Below are 20,849 nucleotides of genomic sequence, written 5' to 3'. Positions count from 1 at the left end.
AAACCACAAAGCTTTTGGAACATTGTGCTTTGGAGAGACAACACCAAAGTGGAGAACAAATACAGCATTATCAGCACAAACACCGCATATCAACTACCAAACACAGCAGTGAAGCGGTGATGATTGGGGCTTGTTTTGCCGGCACAGGACCGGGGCACCTTTAGGTCTTTGAGCTGACCATGAACTCTTTTAGATATAAAAGAGAATCCAATGTGAGGTCATGTTCTTGACAGCTAGAGCTTTTTATAAACTGAGTCACGTAACAGGACAATTGTCCAAAGAACAGCAGGGAATCTACAACACTGTGGCTTAAAAAAGCAAAGAGTCACTGTGTTGCAATGGTCCAGTCAAAGTCCAGAGCTCAACCTGATTGAAATACTGTGCTGAGACCTTAAGAGAGCTGTGCATAAATGAATGCCTACAAGCCTCAACTGTTTAGTTTTTGTTAAATAATGACACGTGGCGGGTTTTTATTCATCTGAGTTTGTTTTTACCTCGTTTTAACAACTGCTAAGGACTACATTATTTTTTATGTTCTGATATAACGCCTTAGAACTGAAAGAGGGTGTTCTTTCTTTTAACCATAACCAATGTTTTTAAATATCCAAAACGTGCTCAGATTTTTAGAATTTTTGACTATTTTATCATGTATTTGAATTTTTCATGTAAACCTTTAACTAAACTTCCAAAATTGTTATTTCTCTGAGTAGTTCTCTACTCGAGTTACCTTTTTAAAGTATGTCTATTTATTTGTTAGCTGTTGTCTAGAATTGCTGCATGAATGATTTTCTATATTTTTCCAGCACTAAAATCTTTTGTTATTCCACTGATGAAACTTTCTACTGACCTTCCTGTTTCATTTTGATTCTTTTTTGTAATCGGTAAATTATTGCGTGAGCTACTTTTGTTGTTGTTTGTTTGTTTTATGGTTATAGCTTTTGCTTTCTTCTTCAAACATCTGGATACTTCATAAGATATTCTAGTATTGACTGTTTGGTCCTTGTTATGACTTAATGGTTTTTCTGGTGTTGACTGTCAGATTTGTAGTCTTGTCTTTATTATTAGTAATATTAGTTCTAGTTCCCCAGTGTTTCTCTGCCAGGGGCGTAATTTCCAGGGGGGTTAGAATAGAATAGAATTCAACTTTATTGTCATTGCACATGTCACAGGTACAAGGCAACGAAATGCAGTTTGCATCCATCCAGAAGTGCTTTAGCCACGATACAGATATATTACAAATATATATTAGCAATAATATAGACATGTAAGTATATTACAGAAATGGGTCTATTATGGTATGTTATAATGTACATGGTATCGAGGTATGTTATGAATATGCTATAACTATAAGAATGTACAGGCTGTAGTGAGTATAAACTATGTACAGGATATAAATATGAAAAACTATACAGAAATATGAGATATATAGTTATACAGAAATGTGAACTATGCAGGTTATAAACAGCTGTAGAATTAAAAATTATCGTATTGAACAGAATGATTATTTACACAGAGCTATACAGTAGTGCAGTTAAGATAAGTGAGATATGTGGATAATTTCTACAGAGGCTATATAAAGTGCTAGTGGTTGTGAGTGGTGGTTCAGTCCATATTATTGTGTGTTTGAGGGTACAGTTGTGTGTAGGTGGTTGTGGGTGTGTGTAGGTGGTTGTGGGTGTGTGTATGTCCAGTCCATGAGTTTAACGTGGGTCAGATGTCAGGAGGCAGAGTTCAGGAGTCTGACAGCTGTGGGGAAGAAGCTGTTCCGGTACCTGGTGGTCTTAGTCCGGAGGCTCCTGTGGCGCCTCCCAGAGGGCAGGAGGGTGAAGAGTCCATGTGATGGGTGACTGGGGTCTTTGATGATTTTCCCAGCCCTTTTCAGACACCGCTTCCTGTAGATGTCTTTTATGGCAGGAAGTGGTGCTCCGGCGATGCGCTGGGCAGTTTTCACGACCCTCTGCAACGCCTTCCGGTCCGAGGCAGAGCAGTTCCCGTACCAGACTGTTATACAGTTGGTCAGGATGCTCTCGATGGTGCAGTGATAGAAGTTCACCAGGATGTCTGAGGACAGGTGGTTCTTCCTCAGAGTCCTCAAGAAGAAGAGGCGCTGGTGAGCCTTCTTAACCAGCTTGGAGCAGTTGGTCGTCCAGGTGAGATCCTCGGAGATGTGGACTCCCAGGAACTTGAAGCTGCTCACACGCTCCACAGCCGTCCCCTTAATGTGGATGGGTGGATGTGGGTCAGCATTCCTCCTGTAGTCCACAATGAGCTCCTTGGTCTTCTCAGTGTTAAGCAGCAGGTTGTTTGTGTTGTACCACTCAGCCAGACGATCCACCTCCTCACTGTAGGCGGCCTCATCGTTGTCATTGATGAGGCCAATCACCGTGGTGTCATCTGCAAACTTAATGATGGTGTTAGAACCATCGGCAGGTCTGCAGTCATGGGTGAAGAGGGAGTAGAGGAAAGGGCTCATCACACAACCTTGTGGTTATCCAGCCAGACATGTTGGGGGCGGTTGGGTTAGGGGGGTTATGACCCCCCCCCCCCGATAATCAGACCCAACCAAAAAAAACCCCCAATAAAATTATAAATTATCTTGCATAAATAGGCTGTTGATTTTCTTTACTCAATTCGGTTAATACCAGCAAAATAGTTGCATGTTTAATCATATGGGAATTTACCCAGATTTATTTATTTATTTATTTAGACAGAGATCTTGATCCCCCCAATTTTCAGCACGAAGTTATGCTGATGTTCTACAATAGATTTTATAATCATATCATAATCTGTAATATAAGATTCAATCTTCAGGGTTAAATTTCATGTGCAAAGTCATACTTACAATATTGTTATTTCCAAGAAAACCCTCTCATGGAGACGTCATATAGTGTTTTTATTATGAATTTCGCAATGTTTTCCGACAGTTCTCAATAACAATTAGTCAGGATATTCCATGTTGTCATTGTATCAATAATTACAGGTAATGTTTGAATAGTAACATAGTAATAATATAATTTCTTAATCAATGCAATGTTTATTCCTTCTTAACATCACACTCAAAAACAACAGGCTTTTATTTACTGACAGCGTTAGCACTGCACATTGATAGGCTACACAGACGGACAGCAAGAGACACAGAGGGACAGTGAGGGAGAGGTGAAGGGAAAAGGCGGTGGGGTAGGGAAAGGTGAGGAGTAGCACACGGTTGTACATTCATTAAACCGAAAATACCGGATGTGGTGGAAATCAAATTCAAAAAGAAATAATAAAGAAATATTTTGAAATGTGAAAAATAATCGGCAAGAAGTGCGCGAGATGAAATGAGTGAGACGCTTCTTGGTATCACAACAATGTGCCCTCCTTTTTCTGTGATATCGACAAGTTCTTAAATTACAACAATATTACACACAAATTAATAGACACTCATCAAGCCAGGGATTATCATCCTTATCACTACTACTATTATTATTATTATTATTATACTGTTTTTCGATGCTGTTAAGGGTGATTACTCAAATGGGGAAAAGTAAATGATGATCAGCTTTCTCTCCAAATGTGCAGATAAAGAGAAGAGTGGCTGCAATAATAATAGTAATAACAATAATATCATAATAGTCATCATCGTATGTACAGGAAATTCATTACAATCAATACAATCAAAACTGCCCAAGCTGAGCGGACATTCTGGAAACAGCACGGGTAGCGTTATGGAGTGTGTCTGCGTGTTTCTGTTTGTGTGTGCATGTGGCGTCTTGCAGTTACTGTAAGAGCAGTGTGCAGTGAGTCAAACAGTGCAGTCAGAGTCATTTAGAGGCATTGCAGCGGTCACTGTGTGTGTGTGGGAGGGGGGGCTCAGAGGTCAGGTTACACCAGCTTTATTGTACGAGGTGATGTTTTGTCATTTTGTGTCACGAGCTGAAACTTTACGAAGACTCGATTTTGAAGTAGAAACCACACCGAGCGGCTCTCAGTCTGCCTTCTTGGAGCGCTGCAGAAGTGCCAGCTTGGGTTAAGGATGAAGTGGACGCTAAATAAGTTCCTAATAAAACATAAAGTGTTCTCACAGAAACAAAAGCAAAACACCTGCAAGCTTATCATGAATACGTGACCCCGTGATGTCTGACCCCACTGTCTTTACTCTGTGTTTGGACTTGGCCGAGGAATGCGTCAGGAGAGGATGCAAAGAGCGAGAAAAGAGCTTGTGCAGACTTCTCGGGTTAGTCTAATGAACAGATGTGTCAGGATCGAGGCTTGTGTCTACAGATCTACTCGAGGCCTACATGTTGCAACAAATTGTCCCTGTTTCCATTTTGTAAAGATTTCATTCTGTGTTCGAAGACAAAAGATAGAATACAATCTTATTATTACTTTTTCTTTTCTTTTTTTTTTTAAACAAAACAGTCTTATTCAACCAGTATTACACTATACAGACACATGACCATTTTGTGATTTAGCACTGGTGCACCACATACAAATTTGGTGGGGTTTAATCAGGTGGTTAAATTACATTAGCTGTATACATTGTGCCACTGAACATTTAGGTGGAGGCAGCCTGTTGTCGGCTGTAGGTCACATATGGCGTTGGGTGTCAGGAGTATTACGGTGACTGCATTGTGCGTCGTGTTTGTAAGCTTACATTCCTTATACTAGTCGTTCGTTGATATTAAAAGTGTTGGAGTGTGTGACTGGTGAGCTGGGTTGTGGTTTCCATGAGAACGGGTGCAGAGATACATGTGGCTCAGTAGCGACGGGCGTTGCCGTCTCTGCCCTCCTTCTTGATGATGATTCGCTGGTCATCGCTCGCGTCGTCAGGCGACTCTGCTACCTCCTCATCCTCCTCCCCCTCGCCCTCCGTGTCGGCAGAGATGCCCATACGAGACTCGTAGGACTGGGGGAAAAAAGAAGTGGATGAAGAAGTGTGATCACATCAATAATTATTGTTTTTTTTGGAGGGAATACTCTGAAAAGTTCACGCGTGTGAAGGCAGACGAGCAAACACTTTTGGCAACATAAGACAAAGAATGAAAATCAAACATCTTTATTACCTCCATTGGGTTTACGATGATGGTGAGCGCAGAGTCGTCCCATTGACTGCTGCCCTCCTTAGCCCCGCCTCTGGCTCCTTCACCACGGCGATGGATTGAGCGGATTCGGAAAACTCCCAGGATCACCATCACAACCAGGAAACCTACGCACACCATTATGATGACGGTGGCTGCTCCTGGGACCACTGGAATAAAATAGAGCAATCAGATTAAAGAATCACACCACAATTTTCCAATTATCACCCTTTGAAACAACAAAGTCCCACAGCAATTAACTGATCACAACTACCTGGGCACCCAATGCCTCGTGTGGCTGTTGTTCTTCAGAATTATTAAAACATGCGATGGATGGGGTACATGGGGAGCACTGTAGTTCAATTCTGAGTCATGTGTATGTGTGCTGTCCTCCTGCCTTAAATGCTCACTTCCATATGTACAACCTAATTTTGTTCATAGTCATAAAATTAAGTTTGTTTGCTAAACGTTAAAACTATACAGGTGCCGTACAGTCATTTTAGATTATGGTTCAAACACAGGCTAATTTGATCTCAAGAGGGCTGGAGCAGTAAAACCATTACATAACACCCTACAACGAAACATTCATTTACAAAATAGATGACGAATAGCCCGAGGTGTTTTAAAAAAAAAAAGAAAAAGTCAAAGATGTCTCAATTTTTTTCACGTTCAGTCTACTGTCATTGTAGAAAGAAATCCTGCTGTGGCAAATCACATAAAAGCCTTTGTGTCAGTAAGACGTCTACAAAAGCCATGATGATTCAGACCTTTGAATGGATAAAACAGCACTTTAACCCACTCTCATGACTTGCTCAATCCTTAACAACTTGGAACAAAATGCTCCTGGTGCAAAATACGTGAAACGGTGCCAAATTTGCACCCAGGCCAGATGTTTGACACCGGATTAGGTTACACATTATATCTGTAACCAAATCCAAAGGCTCTTTCATCATATAGATTAAATCCTGGTGATTACATTCAGAGGTCTGCGTGTTTGGACAGACTTTCAAAAACTACTGCAGTATTTTATCACCAGTGTGATTTAGTGTCTGTGACTTTAATTAAGGTAGGAAGTGTTTTTGCCATTGTTTTTTATTAAATTGTAACATCTTTGTAGATCTTAGTCACCTTTAAAAGAAATATTGGAAAAAGTACCCACTGGGCTGTTTTTAAGTCCAATTTATATTTACTTTAGTTTTAATTACTTATATGTTTTGGTATTCAACATTATTTTATCTTTCATGCTGAAAGATTTTAAGACATCTGAAAAAGGTGCTATTAAAAAAAAACCCCAGAAATGTCACCTGAGTTGCGATGTGGATTAGGTAGGGTGTGTCCACTCAACTCTCCAGCATGGTGGGACGGATGGAGGAACTGCTGCTGGGAAGCGAGCAGGTGGGATGGGTGGTACAGACTGTCCAAAGAGTGGAGGAAGTTCACCTACAGAGAATTAAAAACAGAGAAGAAGAAAGAATGACTTCACTGGCTGTGTGGTTAAACTGCGTTGCTCCCTCACAACATCTCCAATTGCAGTTATCATTGGAACATACACTCGGGTGTTGTTAGCTACACCTGATAAACTGCTTGTTAAATAAAATACATATTCAGCCAATCACGTGGCAGCAACTCATTTGGGTACGCAAACATGCTCAAGACGACCTGCTGAAGTTCAAACCGAGCATCAAAATGGGGAAGAAAGATGAAGTGATTTTGAATTTGTCATGGATGTTGGTGCCCAACAGACGAGTATTACAAAAACTGTTGATCTGCTGGAGTTTTCCTACACAACCATAAGTGTCAGTTCTCTGGGAGAAAATGCCTCGTTGATACTAGAAGTCAGTGGAGAATGGTCAGCAGTAACTCCTTATCCACAGTTTTCATTTGATATCAGAGCTACTGGTACACGTCCACCCGGAAGGAAAAAACAGTAATGTTGTCCTTTGCCATCCAGCCATCTGGCACCAAATTGTGAGCACACGTCTCCTAATGCTGCCTTACAGGCAAAATCATGCAAGTCCCTGCTTCTCCACAGCAAATATGGCTGTTGGTGGTGGCTCATTTAAACTGTAAGAATGTAGGTCTAACCTGAATTACAACGGTGTGTGCATGTAATGATACAGACAAGCTTTTTATGTCATTTCAGATGTTACGTGACCATCAGTCTTTGGCATTGTCATCTCTGACAGCTACAAAGACTAATGTGACTGGCTGATGGTTATCTTCACCTCCAGAGTCAGCTCGTTGCTGGTGTATCTGCCATTCATCTCAGAACAGGACAGGCGGAATCGTCTCTCAAAGCGAGCTGAGCCTTTAGCCAGTCGGTAGCGGACAGAGCGAAGGACGTCCTCATACACAGAGATAGATTCAGCACCTGTGGAGGTGCAAAACACAAACAAAGGAAAAAGGACAGCACAGAAATAAAGACAAGAAGTCAATGCAGAGACAAAGGAGAAATAACAGGAGGAGATTAAAAAGGAGTGACTGATTAGTCGCTCTCTCTTATCAGATGGTTAGCTTTTGTTTTAAACTTCATGGCAACCTAATATATTAATTATAATGAGGGTTTTTTATTATAAGGATTGGCACCAATCAAGACTTAGCAATATTTGAATCACAATGCTATGACGTGTTTTCCTTTCCTGTGACATAAACCAAGTTATACCAATAAGAAGGTTAAGTTTGAACTGTGAAATGCTAATATGAGGAACATTAAAACAGAGACATGGGAACAACTAAATTCAAATTATCTAATAAATTATGGTTTTATGGCCCTAAGTCTGCCTAACTTTTCATACCTAATCAAAGCAGGTCTGGTTAAAAACAGAGGTGTATGCACAGCTGTACCTGTGATGGCAATATAAGCAGTAGTATTGATGATTTCTAGTCCTCTCTCTCGCACAACATCCATGTCTACCAGAAGCTCCTCTCTCTCTGGATTTAGCTCCTCCCCCAGTGGTTGGACCTCACAGCCATCCAAAGTGTGAGCGACAGCATCGGACATCAGAGCTAGCAGACAATGTTGGAGGTCAAACTCAAATAATGACACAATTAACGCTTTTCAGACAGAAATGTGTGCAGACTACAGAATCTGCTGTTAAATCTCCTTAAATCAGACTAGAGACGACGGGTGACTCACCTCCACCTTCCATCCCTTGTGCAGCTGTGTTGACAGCATGAGACAGGGAACAGACGATCCGGAGTTCGGGGAAGAGAGGGACGCCGCGGGGACCTTCGAACTCAGGAGCTGGACGGGCCAGATGCGGCCCAACCCCAGACAGAGAGATCTGAGGAGCGTCAGGCTGAAGAACCACCAAGTATCCTTCGAGCTGCTTCAGGGACAGGCAGCTCTCCTCGTTGAAACATCTGTCAGGAAGTCAGAAGGGTAAGAGGGAGGTAATGTCGTTGGTGTATGCTAAATAAACTTCCACTGCTTTGGTCCAGACTCAAATATCTCTGCAGGTAGTGGCCTGGTTTACAGAGGATGAATCTTAAGTTTGATGATATCTTCTCACATTTTGTGTCACCATGTGGCAGATATTTTGTATTTCAGTGAGATTTGATTCACACATTCCTGCCCATCATCCTCACAGGTCACTGGTTATGGAGTACTCCCTGGATAACACTGTCAGACTGACAATCAACACTTTTTAAAAAAATATCTAAACAGATGCATCAGATCCAGATATATTTTTGTTTTTTTATTCCACAATTTCTTTCAGCGCTACATAACACAATGCCTACATTACCCACAAGGCACCTTGACTGCCAATAGTTCAGGTGGAGAGTCAAGGTTCCTTTACTGACATTAAACCTCCATCAGTTATTAAGTGTGCCTCGTTTTTTTTTAGAAGTCTTCAGGCTGTTGAACATTCAGTGAAGAGGCTGTGATTCAAATTTGTGTGTAACATGACTTTGCTTCTTTTTAGTTAAATTAAATCATGCAGAGATGCAGCTGAGATTTTTCAGTCCACTAACATCAGTAATTACAAAGGTCTCAGTCACAAAGGCTGAGAGGCCGGTTGGCAACCCCTCGAAACCACCATTTGCAGGGGAAAAATGTGCACTGATGGCACAACAACTTTTACTTTGAAGCTGAACATGCTCTGTTCTTGGTTTGTGTCACACTGTCAAGTTTCAGTGGTGCTTGTGAGTTTTTACAGACAAGTTGGCATTGTTCACACGATTGGGACTATCTGCTAGTGACCAAAGACCTCAAAAGGAGGTTTTTAGCTCATCACCCTCTTTGAAGTAGAAACAACCATAAACCAGCTGGGAAATACAGACTTTTGCCTATGATCTATGGTTGCCAGAGGGTAAACGACCATCCCTCTAGACCTGTGCGACTGAGGCCTACCTCATGTCAAAATGATGTAGTTTATTCCCTAATGTTGCAGTCACTGTAGGAGAAACAGTGACTGGAGACTGCAGCATGGCCAAAACTATTGTGAATGTGTACATTGAACTATCGCTGGCACTGAAATAGTTTCTTTGAAGATGGGGAACAGATCTGTGACCACGTGCAGTCAGTTGCTGTATTCAAAGAAACTTTGGTGTGTCCAAATTGCAACAAACCAGCAATAAGACAGAGTGAGTCTGCCATGAATTCTCAACTGGATGTGATCTGAAATGTAATCTTTTTGTAATATAATATTCATATCTTGCCAAATCATAACAGTTGCCTCAAGATAAAGGCCTTACAGTAATACACAGAAAACACCAACAATGAGGAAGCACTTGGTGACAGGGGGAAGGACAAACTCTCTTTTAATAGGAAATCTGCAATTGAAATACACAGAAACTCAAAGTAACGCCTTTTATTCAGAGTCCAGCAGGAACCTCAGATTTGAAACAAAAAGTCAGAAATTTCTCCTTATTTTTAGACAAATGTTATTAGAATACAACCAGTTCAATCGAATCCTCTGTTGAAAAGAAAAGTGTCATTAACAAGTTTTGCTCATCTGCTTTTATAAATTAGACTGCAAACCTTCTGACTCAGGTTGCCTCCATGAAGGCAACCTGTACCATTTCCCTCTGACTAAAGGAGACTGCATGTTCACTCTATGGGCAACCAGTTGGTTTCTAGCAAAAACATTCAATGCAGTAAGAAACTACTAACGTTTCCTAGTTGCAACTGAGCCGTGCGACTGAGCCATTCAGTACAGTTTAATGGGGCAGAAGTAAGAAGTCTGAGTTTTGCTGTCATTTTTAAATATGTCACTGTGTCCTGTTTTTTTTTTTTCAGGCCATAGTTGTTTCTTTTGACCATACAGTTGTGGACTTCTTACTGATCAGGGGATGTTTTTTTAAAAGTGAAATTCACAAAAAATAGTCGAGGTCCCAAGGGTTTGGGACACTACTGATGCAGACTCTAGTAGCAGGAGTTAAGACAATTTATCAGACATTGTACAGAGTATTCTTTCACTTCACTCATGCAGTAGTTCTCTCACACACCTCTAGAGAAATAAACAACAAGCTCTTTGCGCCCTGCGATAATTGTAGCTAAGAATTAGCTTTATAATTACACAAATTTAACTAAAATAAGTATTTTTTTTTCCTTTGCATAAAGTGTCACTATAACACCAAGATCTTTTTTTTTTTTACTGTTTCAACTTTGCAACATTTCCATGTGCACGGTGTGAACTGATGTCTTGGGTGAACATTGGGCTTGGGCTTTCCTCGACATCAATAAAGAGTGAAGCACCATGGGAATAAAATAAAACAGACTGTGCCACACTTTTTTCCTACTCTTAGATCTACTGTTAGTGATCACCACCTTTCTACAACCCTTGGTGTGCTCTGCTGCTGCACGACTGAATTTGTTCTCTTGTCCTGACATTTTGATCGCCTGGTGTTGAGTCACAATGATTGTGTCAAAAACATCTAAATCTACAGCTATCTCCTTTTGCTATTTCCACCACAGCCGTGTTAACTTCTGTCTGTTTGTGACACTAAAAAAAGAGCAAATGTCAAACTTCAGCGGCTCCGCTCTTACAAATTTAATTTTCCTGCCAGAAAAGAAGAGCAAATCAGATGTATGGCAGACTGATAACACATATTTATTCATCTGCACTAAAATTCGGCATCGTATTTGAAAGGGAATTAAGCTGCACGTAAGTGTGTGTGTGTGTGTGTGTCTGTGTGTTATATTTCCGCTATCAGAGGGAGCAGCTGCTTCTATCAGCCTCTCCAGAAGGGCCTGCTGTTCAGCCATCTGGGTAACTCCTGGCCTCAAATCAGTCTAATCTTCACACACGCAATAAAACATGCTCAAGTAAAGAAAAAATATAAACAACTCCAGCACACTAAAGCAGAAACTAAGAGGGAAAAAAAATCTGTGCATGACCTTGAATCCTTGGGAACTTAAAAGCAGTTAGTTGGGGAAAATAATCTCCAGTGTGACTCTTGGTCTGATAACGATGATAATCTTATAAACAAGTGTCTAAAACAGCAGCCGATAAAGACGGCAACAGGGATATCTGCACTAGAGTTTGATCAGATGGGATTTGTGAGGAAGGACGCTATTTTGAGTATAAATTCACAATATACCACGAAGTATATGTGCCGCTCTGCCTGACTGAATTAAATTTTCATCAGCTAAAAGTGGCTGCTAAAGCCTGGGAGCTGGTTCACAGTTGTTAAGCACAGCGGAGCACTGACCCGGAAACAGAGTTTGTGTGCTTTTCATCTCCAAGCCAGGTGACTCAGTATGATTAACACTGAACCGATGTGGGTTATTTTTCAGGCGGACTATGCAGGAGCTGAGCAGCGGTGTGTTGTGCATATCAACGACAACATCTACAGCAAATAGTAAAGATAACGTTTCCATTTGGGTAATTATTTAATGGCTGCTTTACAATAAAGAACAACGATTAAAACCCCCCCCAAAGATTTCGTTTACCAAAGCAGTTACTGGGTGGCTGAATGGATAAGAGAGATAAGATATTCCCTGTTATCGCTTGTTTTGAGACACCTTGTTCATTACGTAATCGCCTTTTTAATCACACGTCAGTCCTTATCACCGCCGAGGCGTGGTCCACGTTTGATGAGTTCAATGTCAGAGGAGAAGGCAGCAGTGAGTGACACTTCATCTGACAAGTTCAGCTGCTCAAACTCAATTTCTGCTGTTGGGAGATTTCCAGTGTGCTGATTTACATTCCTCTCTGCCTTTGTCATCTTTCACTGCCCCTCTTTGTTTCCTGCTTTTCTCCAATTCTGTTTAAATAGCACGAATGTTTTGTTTCCACTCAAAGGACAATCTGAATGTAGTCAGATAGCAAATTTGTCTTGCAAGAGGTTCCTGATTGCATCCTTGCATTTAAATTACATTCTGGCCTAGGAGTGTGAAACCAGCACGTCTTTATAACTCAGTCTTACATGTAATATTACTGAGGTTCATGCACACTCATCTTTGTGTTTTTGTACCTGAGGGAGGTGGTAAGCTTGAGCGGACGAACGCCAGGGGTGGCGAAGCGTAGAGAGTTTCTGTACGTGACCTGCTGCACTGCACGGTTAAAGCTCTCGATGTCGTCTCCTTCCAGCACTAACACAGACTGGCTGGGATTCACGTGAACCTGGAGGGTCAAAAGAGAAGGACGCTCATATTAATTTACATCAAAGCTCCCGGCAGGTATGGACCGTTCATGTTAACCCTTAAACAACAAGTCTATTTTACTCACTAGAACGACAGAGTGGGCACATTTATGACCATTATCCGACCATTGATTTGATAAAAGAACACTTTTTCATCATAATGTCATTAATTGTTTTCAGCAGTTTTCATACAAAAAGGAGTGAGCCCGACTCGTGTCCAGCAGTTGAGCTGTTTTCGTCATCATTTTGGGCATTAAGTATCTGCCTCAGTGCTTTTGCAGCAGTAAATATTCACTGTAAAACAATGTAGGGATGTCAAGTGGAAAATTACAATGAAGTCAAAATGTATAATGTAACAAAAAACAAAAGAAAAGCATTTTCAGGGGTCAGAAATGGTACTACACTTTCCATTATCCTTGCAACATCAGTGGTCAGGTTCCTGTAAATAATATGAAAGGTTGCAGGAGAAATAGAAAAATTCATGGTTGGAATTAATATGCTGAAAAAAAAAAGTCACAATGGCACGCAGAGAGTCATGTCCATAAGTATCTGGAGCCTCCTTCACTTGCATCAGCATCCCTTTAGACTTTAGACAATAATGGCTGTAATTCCTAAATGAATGCAGTTCTTTTGTCAAACCACTTGATTTAAAAGTGAAAGTCTGCACTTCAATCACATGCTGATTGTTTGATTTAAACACAATGTAGTGGTGTGCAGAGGCAAAATTACAAAGGAAAAGTGTCATTGTCCAATTACTTATGCAACTAAGTGCAAATATATTGTAGATCAGCGGTCCCCAACCCCCGGGGCCTCGGACCGGTACCGGTCCGTGAGTCGTTTGGTGCCGGGCCACGAGGGTAGAGGCTCAGGTGTGAAATGTATGGTTTTGAGGGTTTTTATCGGTTTTCAGCGTTATTTTGTTATTGTTTTTATTGTTAACTCGGTTTTCCTGGGTCTTTTCACGTGTGTTATGAATAAATCTTCTTTTTCGGTACCAGTACTAGTTTTATTTTGTTGTATTTATCCGCGACACCTTAAAGGCCGGTCCGTGAAAATATTGTCGAGCATAAACCGGTCCGTGGCGCAAAAAAGGTTGGGGACCGCTGTTGTAGAGGACAAAAATCACACTCAGCTCTTTGCTTAGGTGTCTGCAAGCTCTGCTTTCAGCATCAAAGCAAACAACATGCACATGTGTATGGTTGAGCAGTGGCTTGTTTGTAGAGTTAAGTAGCTATTGTTCCTTTGGTTGACATACTACACAAATATCAATGGACCTGGTGCAAAGTATGTTTTTTTTCCCACATCTTTCAGCTGCTCCCTTCGGTGTCGCCACAGCACATCATCTACCTCCATCTTACCTTATCCCTAGCATCCTCCTAATTATTTAAAGCATATGTTGCTGCTTTTTAGTCTTAAAAGCTACAGAATAGAGGAGAAAATGACTGAATTACCAATTCTGCTTTAAAAGCAAAGACCATAGCATTTAAGGTGGATTTTTTCTTCATAATATTCGTAGTTTCTCACGTGGCCTCTTAGGGAAATTATTTGCCCACCCCTACTTTAGGTCAAAATCATAACTTTGGGCAGTTATTGAACATTTATCTGCTCGCGCATTACAAATGTTTGGTGGTGAATGGAGCTACTAAAGCTTAAAAATCAATATGGATTATCCAACCAGCAAATACATGGTTTCAATTCTTATTGTTTTGTTTCATTTTGTCGTTAAACAGCAAAAAAGTTTAGGAGCATTGCTCAGGTGAGCTGTGAAGATGCTACACCTGTGTCTTCAACCAAGCAAAAAAAAAAAAGACTTAAGTGTGTGCACATTAAGTGTGGGATGACCTCGTTTGCAACCTTTTTTTCTGCACCGAAGATGCAACCTGCTTAACAAACTAAACACACAAGTGTGAATTATAAAACATGACGTAACACGCTTGAATTTATACAGTATTTTTCTGGACTTACTGAGCACTTAAAGCACAGCCTAAACATATATTCATTTAGAATCACTAATTAACATGTCTTTGGACTGTGGGAGAAGGTTGGACAAAACCAAGTGTCAAACAGTGAGGCTCCAACTGAGGGTTGAACCAGAAACCTTCTCACGATGAGGCGACATTGCTAACCACTCCAATGCCACGCTGTCCCAAACACAGGGAATGTTGTAAAGATGGATAAACTGATGTGATTTTTCTGTAAATGGTCGATATCCAGATGTTTTCCTCAATAAGTGAACATTTGGGATTTTTATATGAGACACTTTAAGTTTGCAAGGATTTCGGGACTTCAGAAGCCGAAAAAGAGCTGAATTATACTGTATCGTTATTTTGATTTTATTTAAATGCAGGTCTAAAAACTACAGTATTTGTCTTTTATAGAAAAATTAAGATTCATCTTCCACATTTAAGGAATTTTTTATTTTTTACAGTTTACTGTACTGTTATACGATTTGTACTTTCAAGGATAATGTTGTTTATTTCCATGCAGTGTCTCTGTCATATCCCAGCTGCACTGCATATAAAGTAACCATGAACCACAAACAACCTCAGCCATCACGGCATCAGCCAAAAAAGATTTGGAGAAGAGATGTGTTTGAAATGTGGATATTAAGTGACTTTCCCAGACGGGAATAACTGGAGGTGTGTGATCTGGCAGCCTAGAGCTCCCTTAGCTGTTACCTTCATGCCAGAGCCCAAAGTCTCCAGGTCGCCAAAGTCCAGCCCCTCCCTGCATGCGTACAGGCACTCGACCACGCTGTGAGGCTCCACGCTGCCAGGACGCACCGTCACCCCAGACAACAGGCCATGGTAACTGCCAACATACTTCACTAAGGTGTGAACACACATAACATCATCCCATGAAACTTCAACTACACCAGCAATGACACAGCAAAATGGCAGACCGCACACCATCACGCTGACAACAGTGTGAAACAAGAAGGTCACCTGAGTCTTTACCCTCTGGGATGGTGTTGTTTAGTATCTCCTTCTGCTTCTCCTCAGGCTCTGCAGGGAAAGCGGCGCAGCGGGGAGAGAGAGGGGGAAGAGAAAAACAGAAAACAATGAGGCGCTCCAAGAAATACTTTTCAGTCGAGAGGGGCTTGAAGAGCAAGTGAGAGGAAATCTGAGGGTACCAAAGATTGACAGGGAGAATAAAAAACACAGGCAGCAAGAAAACTGTTGACAATCTTCAAAAATTGCAGCATCTCCTCATTATCCGGCAGCAGCTGCTGCCACGCAGGAAACGGAGTGACTGTGTGTGTGTTTTTCACTGCTAATTGGCAGCCAGAGCTTCCCATTTTAACCAGCGGCTCGGGTGTAAGTGGCTGATGGCTGTCTGGCCTTCGTGTTGTTCTGCTGCCCTGAATAATTGATAAGTCAGTTATATTATTAGCCCTCAAAGACAAGATGCATCAAGTGAATTATAACTGAGTGAAATGAAAGGGAGAAACGGCGCGGTGTGAAACGTCTCAGAGGCCTGTCTCGAGATGCCTCACGAGGACTCGTAACTTGCCAGAAATTGCATCCTGCTATCTCTGCTGATGTTGGGTTTAAACGACATTTCAGGGATGGAGAAACGGAAACGAGGATTCAAACTGCTGCTAGCAGCTTTCAGACAGGAAGCAAAGCTTTTCTTTGAGCTGAGATGAAACGCGCAGCATGTTAGTCTCACCCCAGCAGGCACCGATGAACATGCGCTGACGCGGGGCGGGGTTCGGGATGGCTCCGTTGTCGTGGATGAGGGCGGGGTCAAAGGTCACTCCATCCACGTAAAGGGTCACTGATGGGAACTGGACGCTGAGTGAAAGATGATGCCACTCGCTGTCACACACCTGTTGGAGGGAGATAACATGGAGTCAGCATGAGTGCATTATCTGGGTGGAATGATTACTCAGACTCTATATTTAAATAAAAGTACCACTACAGCCATGGAAAAATACTGTGAAGCCCTACAACCCTGCAGAGTTTGCATGACTTCTCCTCTCATCAAACAGCTTGACTCAGGTATTAGCATTAAAATGTATGTGAAACCACACTCTGAAGACGAAAATGTCTCCTATTATTGTTGTAGCTTAGCTGCTACCAGCTACAGCTGCAGCAACCTCAACCCTCATTTTAAGTCATGATTTAGTACAAAAGTTATAAAGAAATTCACCCCTGTACATGCTATGAAGGTAAAGCTGTAAGGTGAAGTTGGGCATGCTAACATGTGTGTGTGGTGTGACTCGTGTTTCGTGCAGTTTCTTCTGGGGGGGTTTGGGTTGGTTTTCCTATATTTTTAAGCCTTGAAGGTTGCCACGTTGGTAGGAAATGAGATAAATGAAATTTTCTTTGCCTTTGTGGCTGTTTTGCCACTTATTGAATACTTGTTAAAATTCAAATCAAAGTTTTGAGGTGAAATTTGCTTTTGGAACTTCTGAAAGTCCAATCAAGTGACAAGTTCCCCTGACAAGACATTTCCTTTTGTAAGCTGCAAGTCAAAATTATAATCCAAATGATTCTACTACTTGAGTATTTATATATATTTATAAATATACTTTCCACCACGGGTGAATTCCTGCAGACATTTGCTGTGATAAACTTTCTTTATCAGTGATGTGTAACCTGAAGGAATACAGCACACAAATGACAGGGGAATTACAAAGGCAGAGGGAGTAGGAAAGAAAGACAGGGTAATAAGATATTGAGGTCCAGACAGGGGGATTTAACAAATCTTCTCTGTATCAGCTCAGCATCCTTTAATCCATGTGACTTCAATCTGTCTGAGACTGGTGGCTTCCGTCAAAACAAACCCCGATCACCCTCCACCACGTACACCAAACCACAGCCTCGCATGCATCCAGGTATACAGGTGTGCCGAAAGACCTCGCTACTTGTATTCATGTATTCTGATGCATGCTGGACTTTTAACCTCACAGGTAGCTTTATGATGAAAGATATAGATTTAGAGCCGAGAAGTATGTTGTGATACATAAAAGGTTCGTGCAGCGACACAAACATCTTCATGTACTCGGCTGAGACTGCGCGTTTCACCACGGTGCTGAAGATGCGGTGTGATCAGAACAGAAAATGAGTTCCATTTTGTTCCATTTCCTTTTTACTGGGAACGGACTGCACAAAATAGTCCGAACAGAAATTGATTTTGTAAATACGGATGACGCACAGATCCTCTTCATGCATGAAACATTTAAATGATCTCGTTAGAGAAAGCCCGGGAGATGAAAGAAAAAGCCTTTTATCTAAATAAACAATAGGGTTGTCATTTCACTCGCTCTGCATATATCCTCATCTGTAAAATAGCTAAATTTCCAACGAGGGACGGTTCTGATGTTTGACATGGCACAGACATAAAAAGTAACGACTGAATTTTCTTCTATTTCAGCTTAATTTCGAGCTTGAGAAACAGAAGAAACTGTGCAACCGACAGCATCGAAGCTGAGCATTGCACTTCCCTTCAGTTACCTGCTCCAGTTTCCACAAGAACTTGACGGGGCGAGCGGCTGAGACGTCGGGCCAGTAGAAGAGGGAGAGGCGGCAGCCGTGGACGGAGAGGGAGTAATGGGAGAAGGAGTCATCTGTGGAGCAGGAGAGCAGAAAAACAGAAGATAATTGGCGCAGGCCTGTCAGAACTTCTTAAAATCATCCAGCGTTTCTTTGGGAGAATAAAGAAGAAATGGGAAGAATTACTGGTTTGCTGTGGTGTGGATTCACCAGCCAGTGGAGCGGCCAGTGATTCTGACAGTAGACGGTGCTTCATAATATGGATGTGGTGGCAAATAAGCTGTATTCTAATACATGGAATCTGTATGCACATCCTCAACATGGTAGCACAGAAGATTTACAGTTGGGGCAATCATTTGTTGGTCAAATACCCAGTTTCTGTAGTTTTCCCTCTGCACAGTGGATTATAAATCAATCAAGATGTGATTAAAGTGCAAACTTCCAGCTTTAATTAAAGGGATTTTGCAAGAATTTGCATTAAGTGTTGTTGGATGAAAATCCTTTGCAGTCTAGAACCCATGGACATCACCAAATGCTGCATTTCCTCCCTTGAGATGTTCGGCCAGATTTGGTTGTTGCTGTTTGTGGGTCTTTCTGCCTTTTGCCTTCAGTTGTTACAGTCTCTGGGTCTAAGAATCAAACTTTTGAGTTTTGTGTCTTTTTTTTAGATCATTTCCTGATTTGTTTCTCCGTATTTATGTTCCCAGGTTTAGGTTTCGCATTTAATTCTGTTCTTGGTTTCAGTTTGTTTTCTTGCCTCCCTTATGTTTCTGTGTCTGGTCTAATCCAGCCTCTGTGTTTTGTCTTGTATCCCTTTGTGTCGAGTTAGTTATAATTCCTCAGTGTTTATCCCTTTGTTCTTGGTTTCTGTTCTGATTTAAAGTTTGTTGTTTTCTGTCCTGTCATGTTTTATCGGCCTCGTCTGTGTTCCCTGTGCTTTGTCGAGTTTTCCTCTGCGATTCAGTGTGTAGTATTTTCCCGTTTTATTTTGTTAGTCCTTGGTCTCCTGTGCCCTGTGTCTAGCTTTACTTCCCGTGTCTCGTTATCCATGATTTGTTCCTGTTGTGTCTCCCACCTGTTTACCCCTCACCTAAATGCCTTGTGTTTAAATTGTCCGTGTCTTCCTCCTGGTCCTTTGTCACATCCTTTTGTGATATCCCATTTTGTGATTCTGAAAAGCATTTAGAGTTCACGTTTGCCTCTCGAGTCCTTCATACTGGGTCCAAAACCTGCCTCCTGCACAGTATTAGGTGACATCAGCAAATCAAAAACATACTCTGATGACAAATATCAACTCATTGATATTCTTCAATGAATTGGTCATTGATGAACATAACATTTCTTTGCTTTGAGAAACTCTTTATTTGCTTTGACTCATTATCCATTTGCACTGTGAAGTGCTGTCTGATTAGTTTTGCAGTCTGAATCTAAACGTGTACACTTGATAATTCATCCTGCTACTTCTATCTGTGGCCACATCATCAATAAACACTAGCTGCCATGGATGCCCAGGCCGTAACATCGCCTCCACCATGTTTAACAGATGATGCTTCTGTTTTACCGTCATTCTACTACAAGTTCATCTTGGTGTAATCTGGCCAAATTTTCTTTTCAGGCTCTTTTACATGTTTTCTGGGAAAGTCTCACCTGGCCTTCGCGTTCTTTTACCAGTGGTTTGCAGCTTGTATTTACATTAATGAAGGTTTCTCTTGGTTGTGGACCTTGACACTGATACAGATACCTCTTTGAGAGTTTTCATGGCTTGGTTGTTCTCCTTAACCATGAAAAAAAAATACTGTCATCATCCACTTTCATTGGCTTCTGTGGTGTTTCATAACGTGTCAAATTGTCGATTTAAACACTCCTACGGCTTATTTAATCTCTCTGATTTATTTTGGCTTTTCAGCCCAGTGATGGCCTCCCTCCCTCGTACTGATATGTCTTTGGGTCTCATATTTTAAAAAAATACAGTAAAAAGCCATAAAATACAAGGTAAATGCTTTGAATCAACTTCAGATATTATGTCTGCTTCATTTATTATGAAATAACAGGTGAACAGGCCTCACCTAGCCGTGAAAAAGCTCATCGGTCAATTATCCAATGATTTTAGAGCCTCTGAAAACAGGGCACTGTGTGTAAACATGGCTGTAAAGAGTTAATGTAATACTTTTGTTAAACCCCTTGAATTTAAGCTGAAAGTCTTCACTTTATTTGTCATATATGTACATAGAGTCTTTGTCCAATCTATTATGGCTCTAAGTGTATGGAATAATTAGCATATTAATTCTTGAGTAAAACACAAACACATTTATTGAACTTGTTTAAGAACAGACAAAAAAATGTATAATTTCATCTTTGAGTCAAAGTGAATCTTTGTGCCAAATTCCCTCAAACACTGCTAAGACATCACGCTCACGAGAATGGGACACACGGACAGGCGGACGAGGTGAAAAGAAAAAGGACCAGCCAGCTTCTGCTGCTGGTGCAGAGGCACGACGTGAGTTTACATTCAATCTGAAACTCCACCATGTTTTTCTCACCTGTGAATTTTATCAAAAAGGAAAGCTTGCTGAAAACTGCACCCATACAAAGTCACACAGCTGAAAATATTCACATTACCCATAATATTGTTCCTGGCACAATTACAGTATTTTACTCTTCTTCTGTTTTCCACTTGGCTTCACAAGCAGAGCAGCTG

The 20,849-nt window shown here is 41.2% G+C and overlaps 1 protein-coding gene across 2 annotated transcripts in view; it reads right to left on the bottom strand.

Moving 5' to 3' along the window:
- Nucleotides 1-2,876: 2,876 nt before the first annotated feature.
- clstn3 (calsyntenin 3) overlaps nt 2,877-20,849 on the bottom strand; it is a 30,083-nt gene continuing 12,110 nt past the window's right edge. Inside the window, exons 9-19 of one of the 2 annotated variants that reach the window (XM_012919113.5) lie at nt 18,113-18,225; nt 16,323-16,482; nt 15,596-15,655; nt 15,329-15,477; nt 12,483-12,631; nt 8,197-8,423; nt 7,905-8,066; nt 7,286-7,431; nt 6,365-6,500; nt 5,046-5,230; nt 2,877-4,888 (exon numbers count right to left, since the gene is read on the bottom strand). In XM_012919113.5, coding sequence (XP_012774567.3) covers nt 4,739-4,888; nt 5,046-5,230; nt 6,365-6,500; nt 7,286-7,431; nt 7,905-8,066; nt 8,197-8,423; nt 12,483-12,631; nt 15,329-15,477; nt 15,596-15,655; nt 16,323-16,482; nt 18,113-18,225 — 1,637 coding nt within the window. In that variant the 3' untranslated portion in view covers nt 2,877-4,738. The remainder of the gene's footprint in view (nt 4,889-5,045; nt 5,231-6,364; nt 6,501-7,285; nt 7,432-7,904; nt 8,067-8,196; nt 8,424-12,482; nt 12,632-15,328; nt 15,478-15,595; nt 15,656-16,322; nt 16,483-18,112; nt 18,226-20,849) is intronic. The other variant, XM_012919114.5, reaches the window with a different exon arrangement.

Source organism: Maylandia zebra, linkage group LG11 (assembly GCF_041146795.1).
Source record: "Maylandia zebra isolate NMK-2024a linkage group LG11, Mzebra_GT3a, whole genome shotgun sequence".
NCBI classification, from domain to species: Eukaryota; Metazoa; Chordata; class Actinopteri; order Cichliformes; family Cichlidae; genus Maylandia; species Maylandia zebra.
The sequence above is the reverse complement of the archived record's forward strand: the minus strand, read 5'-3'. Positions and strand labels throughout refer to the sequence as shown.